The 21,003-nt window shown below is 43.8% G+C and overlaps 1 protein-coding gene across 3 annotated transcripts; it reads left to right on the plus strand.

Annotated features, from left to right (window-relative positions):
• Positions 1-344: 344 nt before the first annotated feature.
• Positions 345-17,424, plus strand: PPA1 (inorganic pyrophosphatase 1). 3 transcript variants are annotated; one of them, XM_053388535.1, is made up of 12 exons: positions 345-510; positions 4,331-4,395; positions 7,110-7,190; positions 8,723-8,776; positions 9,132-9,251; positions 10,899-10,985; positions 11,916-12,042; positions 13,208-13,335; positions 14,487-14,569; positions 14,782-14,851; positions 16,092-16,131; positions 17,059-17,424. In XM_053388535.1, the coding sequence occupies exons 1-12, from the start codon at positions 447-449 to the stop codon at positions 17,085-17,087; spliced, it is 948 nt and encodes a 315-aa protein (XP_053244510.1). In that variant the 5' UTR covers positions 345-446; the 3' UTR covers positions 17,088-17,424. The 3 variants fall into 3 exon arrangements, with proteins under 3 accessions (XP_053244510.1, XP_053244511.1, XP_053244512.1); XM_053388536.1 differs by lacking the exon at positions 7,110-7,190 and having other exon boundaries at positions 349-510; XM_053388537.1 differs by lacking the exons at positions 345-510; positions 4,331-4,395; positions 7,110-7,190 and adding an exon at positions 4,461-4,563.
• The last annotated feature ends 3,579 nt before the right edge of the window (positions 17,425-21,003 follow it).

The raw sequence follows: 21,003 nt of genomic DNA on the forward strand, positions 1-21,003 counted from the left end.
AGAACTAGCCCTGTTAATTCCCCTGCAGCAGCAGCAGCAGCAGCAGCAACAAACCAGCTCAGCAAAGTGTTTGGCGGCACCTAAGGCTTTGCCTGCCCAGAAGCAACTCAACGGGGTTACTCCCAGTGAAGCAGCGTTTAAGGTGTCAAAGGTGCCCCAAATCAAATTTGCTGAAGAAAAAGCGGAGGGGCGGGGAGAACTGCGAGGGGGCGGGACGTTGTTTCTTCACTACGGGGCATGCGCAGTGCGGGGCCGAGCCCGGCGCGGCGTGGGGAGGATGATGAAACTCGGAGGAGCGCGGGGAGGGGAGATGCCGCGCGCCTGCGCAGTGCGGGGGAAGCTGCTGGGAGGGCGTGCCGTCGGCTAATAAGAGGCCGCCTCGAGGGAGGAGGAGCAGCGAGCAGCTCTCCTTTTGCTGTCTGTCGGACGAGCCGGTAGGGCACAGCATGGCCAGCTACAGCGTGGAGGAGCGCGGCTGCCCCAACAGCCTCGGCTACAGACTGTTCTTCAGTGAGTTCTCCCCCGGGGGAGCCGGGCGGGCTTAGCCGGGGGGGTTGCGGGAGAAGTCCGGGGCGCGGGGCACCCGCGAGCGCGCAGGGCGGGAGATGAATGAAAGAGCGAGGCGAGCGCGCGCGCGCGTGCGTGTGTGTGTGTCCCTCGGGAGGGCATTTGTGGGGCAGACAGGCAGCCTAGGAAAAAGCCACAGCCGGGCTCCGTTTGCTCCTCGACGCCTTCTCCTCCGCTTCTGGAATCGTGTCGTGTAATTGCTTTGATAGACGGCGAGGCTCGATCCTGAATCCTTTTCATGCGCTCTGCTTTTTGAAAAAGTTGCCATTGCAATGTCCAACTTGGCGGCGCAGTCAGGGAAAGGGCTTCTCGGCAGCCCCCTGGGGCGAGTTTACGTTTTGCGCCCCTGCAAGCGGCTGGTTATCTGGGACAGAGGCGCTAACGCGGGGCCCTCCCTCGCAGGGTTGTTGTGAAGTTCGTGCCGCGGTGCGCCAAGGGGTTTGCGGACGCTGCTGCAGTTTCCCCTCGTGGGTAGCCTGGTGCCAGCCCGCTGTGTCAGCGTGAAACGGGCCTGTCCAGAGAGCTTTTATATAGCTCTGCAGGGATTTTTCACAAGAGAGAAGGGGAAGGGATCCCAAATGCACCAGCACTGCCGTCATGCTGCCATGGGAGTTTCCCTGCTTCTCCAAGGCCTAACATTTGGGGTGGGGTGGTGGATTAGGCTTGGCGCATGGGTGTGTGTTCCTGCAATCCCAGTCACCCTTAAATCTAGGGCTGGGACGGGGAATTGGGGTTGGGTGCATCACCTGAATTCAGTTCCCCTCCAAACTCTTGTATACAAACACACCTGTCTTCCCATGTGGACTTTCAGGGATGGCTACTCCAGCCATGAAATCACAACCTGTAATGCTATTATTATTAGAATGGCAGTGGAGATTTCCCCACTTCTGTGATTCTTTGCTAAGCCCCAGTTACCAACCCTCACTTTTGACTCCAGAAGGATGCGGTACAGAAAATAGAACAACAAATACATGGAACGTAGCATACAGTACATTTAGCTGTGTGAGAAGAGTACTTTTGAAAGCATTTAGCTATTCTGAAGGAGGAGAGAAGATGGGGGAAGGGAAGCAATTGGAAGGAAATGAAAGTGCGAGATACAGCTGCCCTTGGACGCTGTGACAGAGAACTTGATATATGGAGAAAGAGAAAGTCCTTGCCCAAGGTACTAGAATGGGACTGATGCTGTCATAAAAGTTGTGTGTGTGGTGAGGTTTAGGATGACTGATCATGGCGTTAACTGTCCATGTAATGCCCTATTAAGTGGCTATGGCCTAGTTTGCATGTCACATTAACCATAGTTTGTTTTTAAACTATGGTGTAATGTTAACTGAGCAGCATGCGACTCAGACATTCCTAAGGCAGTCCTTTCTTGCTGCTGTGCCACAAATGAAACAAGCCGGAGTCTGACTTGCTATGTCATCTGACCCAGGTGGTTTGGAGATTACAAAGGTAGCTCACCTGGCTCCATCTACCTTCGCCTTTCAGAATAGTTAAGTGTACTTAAGTACTCTTTGTATATGCTCAGAGTTGCTTGCTGGCTTTCCACTGGCTGTTTTGAAATTTCTTGCCTTCCTTGGTGCCCCAATAACTGGCAGGTGAGCTCCTGGTGCGCTGTTCTCCTCTAACCCTCCCCCATTGAGCAAACAGCTGTTGGGTTTAAAGTCTGAACCAGACTGTCAGATATGGGCAGTGAAGGTGGCTGTAAAATGAAAAGCCTCCCGCAGTATAATCCTTTAAGGCGATTTTCATTTCTTCCTGGTAGGGCTCCACCTCAAAACAGCTTCAGTTTTTGCTGCACAAAGAAATGACGATTATCCAAAGTTTTCTTAACTGATGTTCCTGGTAAGCTGAAAAAGCTGAATCATAAAACAGGTCCACTGGAGTGAGAGACTGCCATGCTTTTTACTTGAGGCTCCTAAGTCCACACCCAGGCAATATCTTTATTAGGACTAATTAGAATACCAAAGCAGGGCACCAGCCATTTAAAAAGAGGCATTGATGGGAGCAATTTGTGCAGACACTGAGACAAGGTGTGCTAGATCCCATGCCTTGACAGGAGATTCCTTTTTAAGGTAATGCTCCAAGATGCATACTCTTCTAGATTGAGAAATGCAACTTGCAGTTTGTTTTTGGCGACTGCTGGGAAAAACTTTTCCCTAAAGTGACGTAAGTACATGAAGGTATCTACCCTACTGTCATCCATTCTAGTGGAAGCCTGGCTTGGCTTGCTGGCAGTTAACCTTGCCTGTTAATCCAGGAAAGCCATGAGTCCAAAATTAAATGAGCCTCTGAGTCCAAACATACCTCAGCTAATAAACTTGGACAGATGGATAAGTCCAGGTAGTGGAGGTGATTTTTCTCATCACAGGATACCAGGGAACTGGCCACCTTCGAGTCTTAGCAAGGGAGACTCCAGTGACTGAGTCAGAGTTCTTTCCAAGTCCTGTTGCCCAATGTCATTTGAACTAGAGGTCCTCTGCTTGCACAACATATTCTCTGCTGCTAAGCTGTGACCCTAAACCCACATACAACTTACTAGGTCCTCTTTTCAGGAGTGTGGAATGCCAAAAGGGAGCAAGTTTTCCATGGCAATACAGTGGTACCTCGGGTTAAGTACTTAATTCGTTCCAGAGGTCTGTTCTTAACCTGAAGCACCACTTTAGCTAATGGGGGCCTCCTGCTGCCGCTGCGCCACCAGAGCATGATTTCTGTTCTCATCCTGAAGCAAAGTTCTTAACCCAAAGTACTATTTCTGGGTTAGCGGAGTCTGTAATCTGAAGCGTATGTAACCCGAGGTACCACTGTACTTGTGTGTGGGTAAATATAGCAAATGTATGCATGGGGGTAATTATTTGGGTCTTTCCCACCCCCGCCAGCTCCCCCAATGAGAGGGAAAGATTCTGCTTGGGTGGAAAGGTGCAGGTAAAGGGTGCAGCACACATGGCTGCAGTTCTCTCTCCCCTACCCAGTCCATGACACACACACACACACATGCACTGTGTTGCTGCGTGTGATAATTTCCTTGGAGAAATGCCATGTAGGTGTGTAGGGGGTCTAAAAGTAATGGGATTGTGACATCTACTGACATCTATCCAAGTACCTTTATCATTGTGCAATATGTGTAGGAAATCATTTTGTTCATCTTTGGAGATATAAGCTAAACCATTTCAGGGCAACATCAGCCTCTGTTGTCATTTGATAAGGCTGGAGTCCGCTTGCTTGTACAGGTTTTGCTGTTTCCAGAGGCTCCCGTAGTTTGCACTTCAGGGAGAACGCCTTCTGAGATACCTTGTAAAACTGAGTGCACTATGCTGGAGCACAGAAGCAGCAGCAAAGAGGGCTAGCCCAAGCCCTGGGCTTGGCTACCTGGCTGTTGCAGGTCATAGTCTACAGGTGTGTCTGACTACTGTGGAAGTGTGCCTTGGAGATTGCATAGGCTATCTGAAGCACTGCTGTTAGCGATGGGAGCTTTAAGCTGCACATGGATGGTGGGGGTAAGCTGTGATGAACCCCTATCACATTTAGTAGCACCAGCACTGGTATATTCCAGTCTTCTGAGAAACTAGGGCAGGTAGGAACTCTGCAGCACACCTGCTGTTGCAGTGATTTCATTGGAACAAAACCTAGTTGATAGGACTGTGCCAACTTGTCTTTGTTTATAGACATGCTTTAAACTTTCTATCCCTGGTACTTTGTCAGCTTTATTTTATTACTGCATGCATTAAAGATAATAAAAAACTTGGACATTTCCTTTGTTTTTCAGAAAACGATAAGGGACAGTACATTTCTCCGTTCCACGACATTCCGATACATCCAGATGCTCGCAAGGTAAGGCTTGCGGTCATACTCAGCAGAACTTTGTGGGGATTCGCCCTGCAGACTGTATAAAGGTGACCCAGTCACTAGATGTAGAGTTGCTTATTCTTAACAGGGGACAAGCTGTGTGTGTTCAAAGCAAATTCAACCTAATTTCTGATCCGTGCTTGACAACTTAAGGTAACTGCCTTGGCTTTATTAACCAGTGTTACTTAAGTAAAACTTGACACGAAGGGAGGAATAATCTTAACATAGCATGTGCATGCAAATTAATTTTTGTTCTTAAGTTGGGATGGAGGGGCGCAACCTTCCCTTTACTACCATTGTTCACTAGTCATTACTGCCTGCTTCAGCCCAACGCTCACTTTTCTCTTTTCAGCTGTAGAACAGAGGTTCCCAAACTGGTCCACAGACCACCAGTGGTCCACATGCTTCATTTAGGTGCTGTATGGTGTGTCTGTGAAAACGCAATTTAAAACAGCACAGTGCCTTACAATTGGTACAAAGGCAGAAAAATCATGAAGCGGTCTGCTAAAAATCCTCAAAGTTTTCAAGTAGTAAAAGCCACTACAGAAAAGCTTCCAACTAGCTGACTCTTCCAGCAGGAGAAAATACACAACTGTCTCATATTATTGGCATTTTCATGTTCTTAAAGGGAAGCTGGTTCATTGCATTTTGTGTCCAACTTATACAGTGTGATGTTGCCAAAATGAAAAACCCTTGGCGCTGACTTCTTAGCTGTGTTAGGTTCCCCCAGTAGTTTTCTTTCTCATCCTGCTTTCCAGATTTTAGAAATTCATTTTTTTTATATCCATGATAGTAGTCTTCCTCTATAACTTGTTTGGTATTGAAGGGTTGTTATTATTCTTAGCAAGATATCTTAAGCTCATATTTGTACACAATGGCAAGCTTCAAAATGTAATAATCTCAATCTGATAAACCAAGTTTTCGGGGCCTGAAAATGTACCTTTTGCCTACTCACCACATCCTTATTCCTTCTTTTCTCACACCTTCTGCTTTGGCAGTTATATCATGATTTGTTTTTGCCACAGTTTTCTGTTGTATCTGAATTGGGAAACAATGGTTTGCAAGCAGGGATTGAACAAGCACATCAAAGTAGGGCTGAGCACTTCAGGCACAAGGAGTTTTATCAACCCAATAAACCATCATTTATTGGCTCAAAACCAGACAGAATAATATTTCAACAGTGGACAAAGACAAAAAGATCATGCACTATAAATGTAATGCACCACAACATATATTATGGGCATTAAAGCAGATCAGGATGGAATCAAGTCTTAACTATAGTTTTTTGGGACAAGAGCATTAAGTCTGAAATGGAACAATGTTTGTTTCGCGTTTTCTATAGCTTTTGTTGTTCCAGCACTTTTTTGTTTCCAAGTAGGCGTAGAGGCATAACTTGATGCAGTGAAATCTTCACGTTGGCTTCTGGAAATACTGTAAAGTTAAATAGTGTTGTCTTATTTGAGCAGCCCAAACTGCCAGGTCATGACATATTTTTAAAAAATCATTACTATTCAAATTTTGGGCTATAAATATCAAAACTCCAGGTTGGCTAACAAAACAAGAGCAGCACATAATTCTGTGAAGCTTTTTTTGAAGCTCACTATTAAAGAAACAGGGACGCGGGTGGCGCTGTGGGTAAAACCTCAGCTCCTAGGACTTGCCGATCGCATGGTCGGCGGTTCGAATCCCCACGGCGGGGTGCGCTCCCGTTGCTCGGTCCCAGCGCCTGCCAAACTAGCAGTTCGAAAGCACCCCCGGGTGCAAGTAGATAAATAGGGACCGCTTACTAGCGGGAAGGTAAACGGCGTTTCCGTGTGCGGCTCTGCCTCGCCAGGGTAGCTTCGTCACGCTGGCCACGTGACTCAGAAGTGTCTGCGGACAGCGCTGGCTCCCAGCCTATAGAGTGAGATGAGCGCACAACCCTAGAGTCTGTCAAGACTGGCCCGTAGGGGCAGGGGTACCTTTACCTTTACCTATTAAAGAAACCCAAATTAGTTAGCAGCAATCAGAGCAGCATTAACAAGAAAAACACTGCAAACTATTTTGCAAGAATGATCCTGTGGTTTTTCTCTCTCTGTGTGTGCAACCAGCTTAGTTTATAAAACAGTAGAATGGAAATCTAACCTCGTTGACAGTGCCTTAAAGTAAAAGCCAAGCTCTGAGGGGGCAAAAAGAATAGCAGGGTTGAAAACTAGAACTGAAAGGAGAACTTATGTTTAAGCAGAATCTTGGCTAATTTTAGGCATGTACAAATTGGATAACTAATGGCCACTGTAACTGGTGCTCTTGGGCACAATTTACCTCATGTGGCAAGCAATAACTCTTGCAACAGAAGGAATGGGATTTGGCTGCAACTGGATGCATGGTATCCCTTGTTCACCATATTCCATCTTCAGTTATAAAGTGCTCAAATACAGCTGAAAACAACCCTGCAAATTCAGCCACCTCCATCAGTGGAGCAAGGAGTAGAGGCAAGGGGCTTCATGTGGTTTTTTTAAAAGAATCCACCTGTGGCAGCAGAACGGACTTTGTGTGCAGTGAGACCCTGCCTATTTGAATGTGCTATGCCCCTTGCTTATCTGTTCGAGACGCAGGTAAAAAAGTTAGTAAGAATAAGCAGACATTTTATTGTCCCAGAAGCTAAACAATACAATGCAGTACTGATTCTCAGACTTCGCTTCTCTTTGTTTTTATTGCAGGGATGGCTCTCCTCGTTATTCTCCTGGGTTCTCCACAGCTTCAGTAGCAGCCCAGATAGGGAGTCCAGTTTAGGGCAAAAGGTTACATTACCCAGTCTCGTCTACAGCTCTTGCTCCTAATCCTCGTATTCTTAAGATCTTGAGAGGATTGGAGAGGTTCTAAATTTATCAGCACCTGGGCTGCTGCCCTCGTCGTATTTTAAATGTATATGGCCTCGTTGTACCTTTCTGTGCTTGCCAGGGCATGGCAAACTGGAATGCTGCTTATGTTTATGTATGAAAAGGGTGAGGGGCTCTCTTTGCCTCAGGAAATAGCTACAGAACTGTCTGGGCTTCTGTCATAAATATATCCATTGTTATTTTAATATACTTGCAGGCTGGTTTGTAATTTATATGGGCTGCATCCAGAGCAGTACCAGTGGCGTTTTGCTGATGCAGTTGCGCTTCTGTTTCTTTCCTCCCTGCCCGCCCCCCGCACTCCACAAAACCTTCCCCAAAGGATCCTTCAAGCCTCTGGAGCTGATTTTGAGAGCTGCAGGGAACAGGATGGGGAAGTTGTATTACGCTAGTACAAATCTCTTGTGTTAGGGGAACAGGAGCCTTGGATACTGCCTCAAGGCTCCAAGCTGGTTTCAATCCACTTGACTCACGCCTGCATAATTTTTAGCACATTTAATTCTCTCTTCTTAAGAAGCTATTTTTCTTCCTTCTGAAGGAAGAAGGGATGTCCCCTCCCACCTCGTTCTCAAAGTAGGTTGTTGATAAAATTGAAGCCAATTCACTCTTCGAACGGTGTTAGGAAACTGAAGTCTGATTAGATAATTTTCTGAGACACGAGCTAGGTATTTGTGGGCGTGATGTGTTTACCTAATAAAGGTTTTTAGTCCAGAATCCCACATACTTAAGAGTAACCTCCATTTTGCTTCTGAGTAGACCTGCATAGGATTTGCAGTGTGAGGTTCCTTTGCAGGTCTCAAAATGCCTGTCAGAATTCTAGCTTTAAAAAAGGCACATTTGAAATAATTGTTGTGAGAAGTGTCCCTGATACGTCATGCCAGCCAGGTTGCTCATTCCTGTATTTGATGAATAATCCTAAATGATGTTATCCTTTCTTCTGCCAAGGTGGAATTTGCTCTTCTGTGGCTGCTATGTAAATGCAGTTTATTAAAGAAAAGAAACGAAAATCTGGACATGTAAAATCTTAGCCTGCCATTGAAAGCAAAATGCATTAGCATGATAGTGATCTTCAATCATTGAACTTTTGATTGTGTTCTTGCATCTGTGCAATAGTCTCTTGCATAATGGTCTCCATTAAATATCAAGTTATGCAACGAAATACCAGGTGGTTGGTCTTTTTTGCTTCCATTATGGATCGAAAGCATCAAAAGACAAAATTGTCTCCCCCACTGATGAATGCATGAAAGCTGTATAGTTTTCACCCCATTCCTTTATTGCAGCACTTAGGGGGGGAAATTACTTGAATCCCAATGGCTTTGCTATTTTTATTTAAGATCTATTATCTAGACAGTTATAATTTTAATAAAGAAAATTAAATGTTCAATTCTAGATTTACATGGATATGGTATATACCTCTGGTTTCTTATTCTTTTCAGGATGTGTTCAACATGGTTGTGGAAATACCTCGATGGACCAATGCTAAGATGGAGGTAATGGCATTATGTATTTGGAAAGCTGTAGTTCCTGGCTTGGTGGCTGCCTCTTCATTAAGATCATCTTATCCGTGAAAGATAAAGCCATTCTGCGTCAGCATTTCTGAAATTTGAAATTTCCCGACTAGTTAGTAATAAAGAAAAAGGCAGCTATTCTAAATCTGCAGGACTATGCACACTATTCGTGAACAAGCCCTATTGGACTTCTGAGATTTCATGGTTGCTATCAATTTGAATATTTAATTTACTTTGAAAATGTGAATTGAAGCACCTGTAGGGAAAATACCATCCTAAAATTGGATTGTTTGTACATTCTTCTGTTAATGCTAAACTTAAACTAATTCTTTTTCAGATTGCAACCAAAGATCCTCTAAACCCAATTAAGCAGGATGTGAAGAAAGGAAAACTACGTTATGTCGCTAATGTCTTTCCCCACAAGGGATACATCTGGAATTACGGTGCTATTCCACAGGTATTTGTCTAGCTTTCTTTATTTTCAGAGGCCTTTTAATTGCTGAGCATAAATGTTCATTAGGCTTCCCCTGGAAGTGCTATGTTTCCATGCAAACATTTTAGCAAAGCAACATTATAGCAAGAGCAAAACACTAATGAGGAGGAACGTGTAACTATTGCATGGACAACGGGGTGGCGAAATCTCAGGAGAAAAGTGAGAGTACAGTCTATGTTGTAAACAAGGAAGCTGATTGTGCTGCAACTGAATCAGTTGGCTTTGCAGATCACAATTCACATATCAGGGTCATCTTGAAAAGTACACAAGCAACCCCTCAATTTACGTAGGTGTTGCATTCCAACGCATTTAAATGAAATTGTGTATATTTGAAACACAATCGAAAAAGCTTGCAAACACCCCATTTTGAGGCCACTTCCAGGTTTGGCGCAATGTGAGCATGTGTGATCGTGCACATATCGGACGTGCCTGAAATGGTCACTGCCTGTATTCAACCCTGAAAAATCCAGCACAAGTCACAGGGGATAGTGAATGCATATGACTAAGACTTTAGAAACATGGCATTACAGTGCACTAACCAGACTTCTTAAGAAGAAGAAGAAGGTGAGAGTTTGCTATGGAAGCTGTGCTCTTATAGTTTTTTCACTGTAATACTAACTCTTACGTTTTGCCCTTTCCCTACTTCAGCTAATTCAGTTCCAATACTTGCTTTCCAGCTAGCATCAGTCCCTCCCTTTGGTCAGTTTGTTGTGCCACACTGATCAATCCTCTTATTTCCTGTGGTACAGAGGCTACGACATACTGTCAGACACTTCCTCCTGCCCCAGTTGGCATTGTGGTTTTGTATCTTCCACCTTTTCTGAATTAGACTTCAGACCTGTCCTACTCAGTTCCCTCTGACCGCAGAACTACTTAGACTGCCTCTGCCCAATCGTGTGTTCTTGTCTTCAATCATTTCGAAGATTTTTATTTTTATTTTTTAATCTTAAACATCTATTGAGGTAACTTCTACTTTCCAAATTGGCAGCGTTTGTTCCAGCTAAACTTTAGATGGCCAGCATAAGGGATGCTATGGCATCATTATGTAAACTGTTCCAGAGCCCTGCCCTTGCCGGGGTTTTAATAACTCTGCTTCTGACCTGGAAGGAAGTTAGGTCAATTTCTATTAAAGCAGTCTGAATGGCAACTTCCCTCTTGCATGTGTTATCAACACATCCATATTTCTGTGTAAGGTAGCTAAATGCACGCACGTGGAAGTCTCTTCGACTTGAATTTATGCAAGCGTGTTCTGGTTAATGCAACAGATCTAACAGCAAGTTGAGGTTTCATAACTAGATCTAAAAAATTCCCTGCTCCTTTCATATGCAGGAAAATGCAGTGCTTTGTGGATTTGGTAAAGCGTCAAACAAATGGCCTAGATTCAGCTAGGAAAAGCAGACTCCTTCCTCTGATTCCTGAATTTTCTTGTAAGAAATATATCACAACCGCCAGCTGTACTCTTGTGGCTGTCAGTGGACAAAGTTGGCTGCCTAAAGAGCATTTCAAGAGAAAATACTTTTTAAAAGACGTAAAGCTGCAAATGCCGTATAAGCAGCCCATTAGCAAAGTAACTGTATGTGTGCTACATATAGCCTCTTCTTCTTTTTAAAGACATGGGAAGACCCAGAGCATAAAGATGAAAACACTGGCTGCTGTGGAGATAATGATCCAATTGACGTTTGTGAAATTGGAAACAAGGTAACATGTTTTTGGAAGTTGCTGTGGTCTGCGGTTAGAGCTGTAAACTGTTGTTTTAATCTGTTTTTCCCACCTTGGTGAAACTTTACACCTGAGTGTCTTGCTGAACTGGATTTTTCAGCTAGTTGCCCTGTGCAAACTTGGGCATTATAATTTTGCATCATGGCATGGTAAGGTTGCAATGAGTTTAAATCAGCGGTAGGTAACTTCTTCCGCATATACAACCGCACTGGAAATATATTAAGGGCTTGTTAAAGTGGGTCTCTTTGCTTCAACTGATTTAATATAGCGTTCATAATGGATTCCAGAATGTATCTGTTTTGGTAGCAGAAACAGAGAGTCCTGTGGTACCATAAAATTGAATTATTGTGGCATCAGCTTAAATGGACTACAACTTACTTAGTCAGATGCAGGAAATGCTCTTCTCAGCTGCAACATATGCCTGCATTGCTACGCAGAGAAAAGTTTATAAAGAGTGGGGCTAAAATAAATGCCAAGACTTACATTTCTACACGGTCTCTAAATACTATTTAATAGATGCCAATGTAAGTTAGACTCATGCTGCGGTATTGTCTTAAAACCGTTACCCCTGAGTTAGCCCTTGAAAAAGTTTGATACAATTAATATCATGACATGTGAAACATCAGACTTTTTTATCTCCCATATTCTCAGTCTCTCTACAAACATCTGTAGTTATACCTTTAATCTGAAAATAAAAATATGAAAGATGAGCTCCTTGGGAAAACTTTACACCAACTCACAAATACCTTGGTTGGTGAGTGTTTGTCCCTGGTTTAGGCAGAATAAGTGGTTCAGGCCTATTTGCTGAGCAATCGGTGAGAGATGCTACAATATTTAACTGTTATGGTTTATTTGAATTGTTTTCTTTGGTCTTTCCATCTAATTAACGAGGAACATCTACTCAATCAGGTGTGCAGCAGAGGAGAAATAATTAAAGTGAAAGTGCTGGGTGTCCTGGCATTGATTGATGAGTCTGAAACAGACTGGAAGGTCATTGCAATCAACACTGAAGACCCTGATGCTGCTAAATTGAACAGTAAGTAGCACTGAAGTGATCAGAACTTTCCTTCCTCTCCCTTCAAATGCCCAGCAATGAAAGGTGAGATCTGTGTAGAGCACAGGTAATATGATGCTGTTTATGTCTCTAGAACAATGTATTCCTAGATCCATGGAATATGTAGCAGGTTGTTAACAAACCTTTAGCAGGACGCTAACATCACTACTGCACAAATCTCATGGATGGATGGTAATAATGGTAATCCTACTTGCCTTGAAGGGACTGAAGTCTTGAGTAAATCAAAGTTTTGTAGGTTCCACTTCATTTAGAAGAGGTGAAACTTATACTACTGGTTATAGCATGAGCAATAAATATTTGGACCAAACGTTGTTGTTTTCTAAGTTGCTTTAAGTTTCCTGGGGCAAAAAAAAGACTAATAAATTTAGTAATAGTAATGAGAGTGTGTTAAGTGCCAGAAACAACAGTTGCTTTGTTTACAGAAGGAAGTGCAAGCAATGTATTGAGACTTTGCTATGTGGAGTTTATCTGTAGTTTAGAGACCCAGTTACAAAGAGCAGGAAGATTTCTCCCGTGGTGTAGTTGGAGTCTGTGCCTAGATGGAGCCTAAGGTGTGGTCAGAACTTCATAAGTCGGCATATTTTATGAGTCATGGATAGGAAAACTGCCAGGTCTCGGTGTTTACACAAGAAATAGTACCTTTATAAAACACCAGCCTAGTTTTGAATTATTCTTCACTGCATGCGATTTCCTCTCGACTTTCTACACACCAGTTAAGGCAATGGGTTGGTTGTTTTTTTAGTTTGGTGGGAGTTCTTAGATTCACCTCTTCCCTGTATAGGGGTGGATTTCTAGTGGGGTTGCCAACTTTGCCCTTGCAACAAGAGTCCACTGAGAAAGATAAGAATAATGCTGTGCTAAGTTGTTGATCTTGGCTGTGGTTCAGAAAAAAAAAGTGCCCGTGCAAAGTGATAGGTTCTATCTACCTAGGTTCTTGTATCTGTTTGCAGGCTCTCGGCAAACCTTTAATCCACGTTAGAACAATTGCAACTAGGCAGGAAAATGGATATGGTGGCAGGGTTGAGGGGTAAAGCATGTTCTTGAATCTAAGGCATGTCCTTTTAGTGTCCTGTAACTAATACTCATAACTGGGTTCTGAAGGCATGGTTCTTATTTTATTTATAAGATATTAATGATGTCAGGACGTTGAAGCCTGGCTATTTAGAAGCGACGGTGGACTGGTTTAGAAGATACAAAGTACCTGACGGGAAGCCAGAAAACCAATTTGCATTCAATGGAGAATTTAAAGACAAGGTATGTTTGCATCTTGATGGATATCCGTCAATGTCCTTTTCGGTAATTGACAATATCATGGGGAGCCAGAGTTCTTCATGCTTCATTCTGTGGGGAAAGTAGCTCCTGATGAGTGCTTCATTTCCTTTAGCTGGAAGTTAAAAACCTATTAAACAGACAAATGTACATACAGTGGTACCTCGGGTTACATATGCTTCAGGTTACATATGCTTCAGGTTAGACTCCGCTAACCCAGAAATAGTACCTCGGGTTAAGAACTTTGCTTCAGGATGAGAACAGAAATCGTGCTCCGGCAGCGCGGCAGCAGCAGGAGGCCCCATTAGCTAAAGTGGTGCTTCAGGTTAAGAACAGTTTCAAGTTAAGAACGGACCTCCGGAACGAATTAAGTACTTAACCAGAGGTACCACTGTATTCTGACATATGTTTGTTTACACACACACACACACACACACACACACACACTTGTAACAGCTCAGCCATTCTCTCATTGAGAGACATAGGCAAAGTGCTTTTAATTCCCTTTCTCATCTGTTAGGCTGTATATTTATTGCTTGATAAACCTTAACAGTTCATTTCTTGTTTTTCTCTTTTCACTGAAGACTCAACAAGCACATTTATTTATATTTTTTTGTCCTGCCACTTGGTTAGAGGTGAAGCTGCAGCATTTATCTTCTTCTTTTAACGTTTCTGTGTTCAAATCAATACACTGATAAGCAGTAGTGAGCAGTGGAATGGCTGAAGGAGTCAGTCAAAACCTCTGCTGCTGTTCATGCCAAGTTGGAAGAGCCCTTTGTCTGTGTCTTACTGTTGCAAAACTTTGGCTGGCCCTCCATCCTATGCCATTTCAGAGTACAGCCTTTGTTAAAAACTCGTTGCCATCCAGAAATGTGCCACTTCAACATTATTTTTTAAAAGGAGATGTATTGTTTCCATGTTCCTTGAGAATGCAGCACGTAATGAAATGGACAGATTAATACTAGAATGCCACTGACAAACTAGGATGGGACATAATGCAGGCTTGTGCTGTTATTGCCTAGATGTTCTCTTGACTAGGGAAGTATTTGTTGCACTAAACACAAGGCATTTGTTGCACTCAATAATTGCAGATATTGAGAAGAAGCACTGAACTTGTTCTGTTCTCTATTTCATAGGACTTTTCAATTAAGATTATCGGAGACACCCATGATTACTGGAAGGCTCTAGTAAATAACAAAACTGGTGGAGAAATTTGCTGGTAAGTTGCTACTCTTCTCCTTCCAGAGATGGCATTAAATGAGAGGGATGATCATACGGCTGTAAAAACGTTACTGTTAGCACTTGCACTCGTAATGCAGGCATCATTTTGAAATATGTCAGGGTTAGGAATGTATTTCAGTATTTTCATATTGAATAAATATGCAGGGAGTGAAAACGTGGCTACTTCTATAACTGAACTTTCTCTTCTAGCACAAATACAACTTTGCCAGACAGCCCTTGCCATTGTGATCAAACATCTGCAGGGGCTACTGTGGGAGAGGTAAGCAGATCTGTTTAATTTCTATGCCCAGGACATGTAAGGACACCGTTCTAATTTGCAGGGCTGTGTGCATTCCATGCAAAGGCGGAAAAGCCGCCAAATGTGGCATTGGCTGCAGAACTCAGCATCTTAGAAATCTTTCTGTTCAACTTCTTTAAAAGAAGATGGCTGTCTGGGTGGGCAAAAAAAGTGCCTGGCAAAATCTGTCATGGCCCAAAGGGTGGGTCCTTCCATGTCCCAAATATTTCATTTACCTATATCCTCATGAACAAGGGATGCACATTAAGCAGGCTTGCTTTATGCCTTCTACATGGTGCAGAACTCGGGTGTTGTGTATATTTTGTTTATTTTAAAGCACAGCCTACACCCAGTTCTGAATGTTGTGCATCTTCTGCATCTTCTGCTCCTGGGATGGTGACTCCTATTGCACAGCCATCATTTTGAGAGAAGAGACTGTCTAATCTGATTAGTAGTGCAGCCTGTGTCTATTAGCGATTACCTGGATAATTGTAAAAAATGCTGATACTATTTCCAGGTCCCACCCTACCGTATGTTTCAGTAATACTGCTTCATTGACACCATGGGCAGAAATATCCTCCTAAACCCATGTTTTGTAAATGATGGGAAGCCCTCATAAGAACGTCCATGCAAGTGCTAGGAGAGGCATAGCTTCCTTCACTAGTCCTAAGGCAGTTCAAGCTATATCAGCTCCTGTTTTTAATATTACTGTGCAAAGAGAGCACACTGTACTTCCACCCCCCCCCTTCTCTTCTTCTTCCCCCCTTACAATTTCTACTCTTCCTCCTTTCCTTCTCTGCTCTTATGCAAGGAATGGAATGGGATGCTGCCTAGTGTAATGACCGAAAACTCATGTTCTAATGAATTTGGTTAAATGTGAGTGGGGAAAATAGCTCATTGATTCTGGTTGGGGTTGGTCTGCGGCAACTGCAGAATGCCAGCTCCACATCAGAATGCCAGCACTTGGTTCTAGGACACATGAAAGGGTTATCTTTTTAGTCTCAAGTTCCAGCTCCTCAGATATATAGTTTTACTGGGAGCATCAGAAGAGTTACTATTTTTCATCCAGTTAGTACCAGAAGGGGCAATAACTGTATGGCATTTAATTTATTACAATTATTGCATTTATTTGCAAAATCTTATGTACTGATGTGAAAGAGAAACTGAGTTTTAAAATTTAGCAGGAATCCTGAGTTTAATGCTTTCCTCTTTTTCCCCCTAGGCACCTGCCTGCGGACCTGCCGATCCAATACCACCAGAAGGTAACCTTAATTCAGAGTGAATTTGAGAAGTGTATGTGTGTGTGTGTTTTCTTGGAGAGTGGGAACCATTAGTTAAGAGCTCTCATTCTGCATCCTCACCTGTATTGCACTGACCTTTACATTTAAACTACTACCCTATTAGAGTTAAATATCTTGTTTGCGAGACTTGGACCAGGGAAAGCCAACAGTTCAGTATTAGAGCTCCTGCATTCTTTATCATTTGTGTAGCACTTCTGACAAGTGATTATGCAGTGCCTTAGGTGTCTGTAAAACTGCACTCATCTGAAAGATCTGTTAATCTAATATCAATATTTGACAACCCTCACTTTATGACCCAGTTTCCCAGGAATTATATCCAGTGCAACTTTTCTCTTCACGTTCTGAGTTACCAGTAAATGTTGAAGGGCTGTCTTTCTAATATGCAAATGGTCCAGTATAAGCTCAAGACATAGTTCCAGGCGCAAAGCTTGCAGCGGCCCTTCTAGCCAAATGCCTGGTACCTGCCCACTTGCCAGTACAAAGGACACAAGCATTTGTTTGCCTGCTCTCTAGCTGCTTCTAAAACCTCTAGTTTTAAGAACAGAAGCCAGGATAAATTATATGGAAATTAGCGATGAATTATTATTTTTTAAGCGTTTATTAATTTTCCAATAAAAACATCTAATTAACACATCAAATCAAATCCAATAAAAAAATAAAATAAAATAAAGTCCAATTGTCTTCCAATTTGTAATAATTTTTGTTTTGGCTTCCCACGGTCTGAATTCCGAAGCGCTTGAAATTAGCAATGAATAACCGGCGTGCATGAAGTTTGCTTCACATTTTGAAATATTGATTTGAAATGCCTTATAAAGAATGTTTTCCAAGTTACTTTATGATGCTAAAGTTTTTGTCTCCTTTTTCCATTTCTTTGCCTTTAAAATCCAGTGGACAGGTGGTGCTTCTATGAGAAGTGACCGAGGCAGATGCTGCCGTAGTTGCTACCACAACACCAGGAAACACTTGTGCACAACTAGATAAGAACCGGGAACTTCGATTTCAAGAGCAGTCCTGTTTTGAAACATGTAAAATAGTTTGATGATGTAACAGATTTTTGCATACCTACCAGTAACGTGTGCTTGGAATATATGCTCGAAATATATCAAGATCCTAGCATCGGAGCAGTTCTTGTGTAAAACACCAGCCTGACAGTCTTCAAAATCTACTTGCACATCATGGCAAATCACTGTTGCATAACCCAGTTGTGTGTAGATACCCCTTTCGTTGCTTATGAAGAATTTTTGTTGAAGCTCATTCTGAAGTCTTGTCTCCTTCATGTTCTTTTGAAATCTCATGTGATCATGAAGAGAGAAGCGTGCGTAATGGAAGATGGAGGAAAAAGTAAAAAGAAACGTTGGATTCTGAACCCCCCCCCACTCCTTCTGTTTTAGAAACAGCAACATTATTGTGGAAGTCAGAGATGCCTCTCCCTGTCACTAACCTTACCAGCTTGAGATGAGGCGGAAGTACAACACTTTTCAAGCAATCCTTGTGTTAGCTATAGCTGGTTTGGTAGCTCTGATGATGTAGTCTAACCCTCCCATCTCACAATAAATCATGGCCGCAACTTCCTCACTGCAGTGCTTGGTAGGTAGAGCTGCCATTGTCAGGTTGAGGGGGGGATAATGGCACCCACTACTTGCCATTTCCTAGTTGGTGGGCATGCTCCATGCCTCCTTGCCTGTCCTTCGTTCACTGTCCCCATCATCTATACTACACTGATACAGATATGTCAGGAACATGGCCTTTCAGGTTGTGGCACTGGCAAAAACAGTAGACATGTAGGCCGGGAATTCTGCATAGCACTTCCCGGCTGCCGCCCCCCCCCCCCCGGGGTGGGTAGCCTAGCAGCATTAATGCTGAGTGGAGTTTCTGGCCTGTGCACCTATGCTCTTAACACTGAATATGCACAGGGTGGAGTGGGGCTGCCATAATTTGGATGGCAGTGCTGGCAGGTTTACATGTACCACACAGGCCCCAGCTAAGCTACGTTTGTTGGCAGCAGTAGACTGGCATATTCTACTTGGTAGTAAAATGATTTGGAAAGCTCACTTCATGCAAAATTATAGTCAATATCAATACTAAAATGATACGCAGTTTTGATTGTCTTTTAATGAGAGTGAATGCTTTGTCTGAGAAGCAGGGCTATGACAGGCAGTTGCCCCCATCCCTGCTTCTCTATGGTGGGAGCTGTAATTTGCTTGGTGTTGGCTACTTTGGCATGTCAGCCTTGCATTTTATACTAGAAGTGCCAGTTAGCCTGCACTGGGCCTAGGGCACCTCATGCAGAGGCTACTTTGTGATAGAAATGAGTTTCTGGAAATGTGTGTCCATCAATGGCACTGGCACTGACTGTTCTATGCAGAACTTGAAATTCTTCAAAAGGATTTTCCACGCACTTCCTTGAGGTCATGTTTTGGTGTTAAAATGCAGCATGGCTTTTGTTCCATAAAAACTTCTGTCGAGGCTGTAGGTGCTTTCTGTTTTTGAAAGATCTGTTTCATTGATTTGGACAGAACACTATTCTGTTCCAAATAAAATGCTGTTTGTGTAGTTCGGAATAAGATAACAAAGCTTCCCTCCTGGCAGCAGCATTATGGTACATGTCTTTTGTTGTACTGGAGACTGGGTGAAAATTTCAGTAATGAGGTGAGGTTTCAAGACGATGGATTTTCTCACTGGGATCATTATGAATACTTGTGTGGGAAAGCAGACAGTCCTCTTAGCAAGGAACATTTTGAGCGCTTGACAGAGAATAAGCTCTTGAAGTCTCATAAAAGAATTCAAGCGATAAAGTACATTTCAAGTACTTTCCTTACCCTAATTTTTTAAGTATGCCTTGTTCTGGAACTCCTGGCTCCTACCATCTGTTCCTGGGCCTACTATTCTGCCCTTCCATTGACTCCTGCGGGTGAATTTGTTTAACAACTGCATTTTTCGTAGTGTAAGTTGCAATGGGGGCAGGACTGGGAAATAGAGTTGTGATGCAGCATAACCTGTTTTACCCCTCTCCCCACCCCTGACACACACAGCCTACATAAGCAGGACTTAAATTGGCTGAAGAAAAGTAAATAGTGGTGTAGGGCAAGCTCAGTGGAGATGGGAGGGAAAGACACCACAGCCATGTTTTCTTACAGATCAGTAACTGGTTGAGGAACGGGGAGAGAGTAGGAATAAATGGGCATTTCTTCCCACAGAGGGATGTGGAAAGTTGACACCCCTCCAGGATTGGTATAAGGTGCTCTCACTTTCCACTAATTCATAAATGACCTAGAGTTGGGGTGAGTTGTGAGGCACTCCAAAGGATCTCTCAAAAGTGGGTGAGTGGGCATTAAACTGGGAAATGCAGTTCAAAATAATTCGTAGCCCACCCATCTGACTGGGTTGCTCCAGCCACTTTGGGCAACTTCCAGCATATTTAAAAACATAGTAAAGCCTTCAAAAGCTTCCCTATGCAGGGCTGCCTTCAGGTCTTTCCTAAATGTTCTATAATTACTCATCTCCTCAACATATGATGGGAGGGCCTTCCACTGGGTGGGCGTCACTACCAAAAAGACCCTCTGCCTAAGCAAATGTAGAGTGAGAGCTCATCCAAATCTTGTCCCACTGTTTTCACATGGGAAAGCCTACAGTTTAGTGCTGAATCAGAACAGATGGCAGTTGGGATTTCTGCGGATTGCTGTTTGTCCCAGTTTAGCGCTAAAAAGCAGTTTTTCCTGGCTTGGGGGTGGGGGGGAGCTGCAGGGCAAAGGCAAAACTGCTTGGACTCATGCTTTCTAGGCTTCGGCCAAGCAAAAGTGTGGCCAAGCCCTGATACTGTTAAAGATCCAGTTTCGAGTGGAACTTGATAGTGAATATGAAAGAACAGCATTTGCTGTGTATGAGAAGACTGGCGAGGCCTGAGACGCACAGTGCAGGATCATTGCAAAAAGCAAATGGGTGGATGCTAGATAATCGACCAGGCCAAAAAAGAGAGAAAGGTTCAGACCTTTATTTTCTAATCGAATATTGGGTTTTCTCGTGGAGAATCCACAGCCTTCCAAGATTGGAAGATTGAGGGAAACAACAGAAATTCACACAGCACATAAATCAAGCAATCCGTTACTGCAAGAGGTACCGATGGCCACCAAGTGGTAAGGCTTTAAAACAGGCTTAAAACTCACTGAGGATAAGCCTGTCAGTGGCCCCTAGCCACAGTGGCTGCGTCCAGCTTCGGAAACACCCAATGCTGGGGTGGGGATCGCAAGTGGGCAAGACCGCTACTGCGCTCATGCCCTGCTCCCACCTGCGCGGCGACCGCAAGAGCAGCATGCCGCAATGGAAGGGTGACTGAGCCGCAGGGACCTTCCTCACATTCTCATAGACAGCCGAACTGAATTATAGAATCAGAGAGTTGGAAGGTACCCCCGGGGGTCATCTAGTCCAACCCCTGCAATGCTGGAATCTTTTGCCCAACATAAAACTTGAACCCACGTCTCGTAAGTTTAAGCGACTCATGTTCTACCAACTGAGCTATCCCAGCTAGCAAAGCCCGGTATGGTTTCATATTGGATGGGATGTTATTTCCCCGCCGCCGCCCCCCAGACATTGGACGGGATGTTGGAGCTTCCTGCATTGCAGGGGACTGGGCTAGATGACCACGGGGATCCCTTCGAACGCTGCCATTCTAGGATTCGTAGCCTTGGACACCCGGTGGGCGGAGCCGCCATCATTGACGTCACTGCGATTCTCTCGCATGACACGTAGCGCGTAGGGCCAGCGCGGCGGCGGCGTCTCCGCCTTCTGCTCCAGCTCCGCCCCATTTTCCCCTCACCGGAAGTAGCCTCTGCCGCT

This window comes from Podarcis raffonei, chromosome 5, assembly GCF_027172205.1.
Source record: "Podarcis raffonei isolate rPodRaf1 chromosome 5, rPodRaf1.pri, whole genome shotgun sequence".
NCBI classification, from domain to species: Eukaryota; Metazoa; Chordata; class Lepidosauria; order Squamata; family Lacertidae; genus Podarcis; species Podarcis raffonei.

What these genes read in the sequence shown, in the direction of transcription:
- PPA1 (XM_053388535.1), top strand. Translation starts at nt 447, where the DNA reads ATGGCCAGCTACAGCGTGGAGGAGCGCGGCTGCCCCAACAGCCTCGGC. An exon ending in AGTCCAGTTTAGGGCAAAAG is followed by an intron (nt 7,191 to 8,722) that starts GTTACATTACCC and finishes TATTCTTTTCAG; the next exon opens with GATGTGTTCAACATGGTTGT. An exon ending in CGATCCAATACCACCAGAAG is followed by an intron (nt 16,132 to 17,058) that starts GTAACCTTAATT and finishes TTTAAAATCCAG; the next exon opens with TGGACAGGTGGTGCTTCTAT.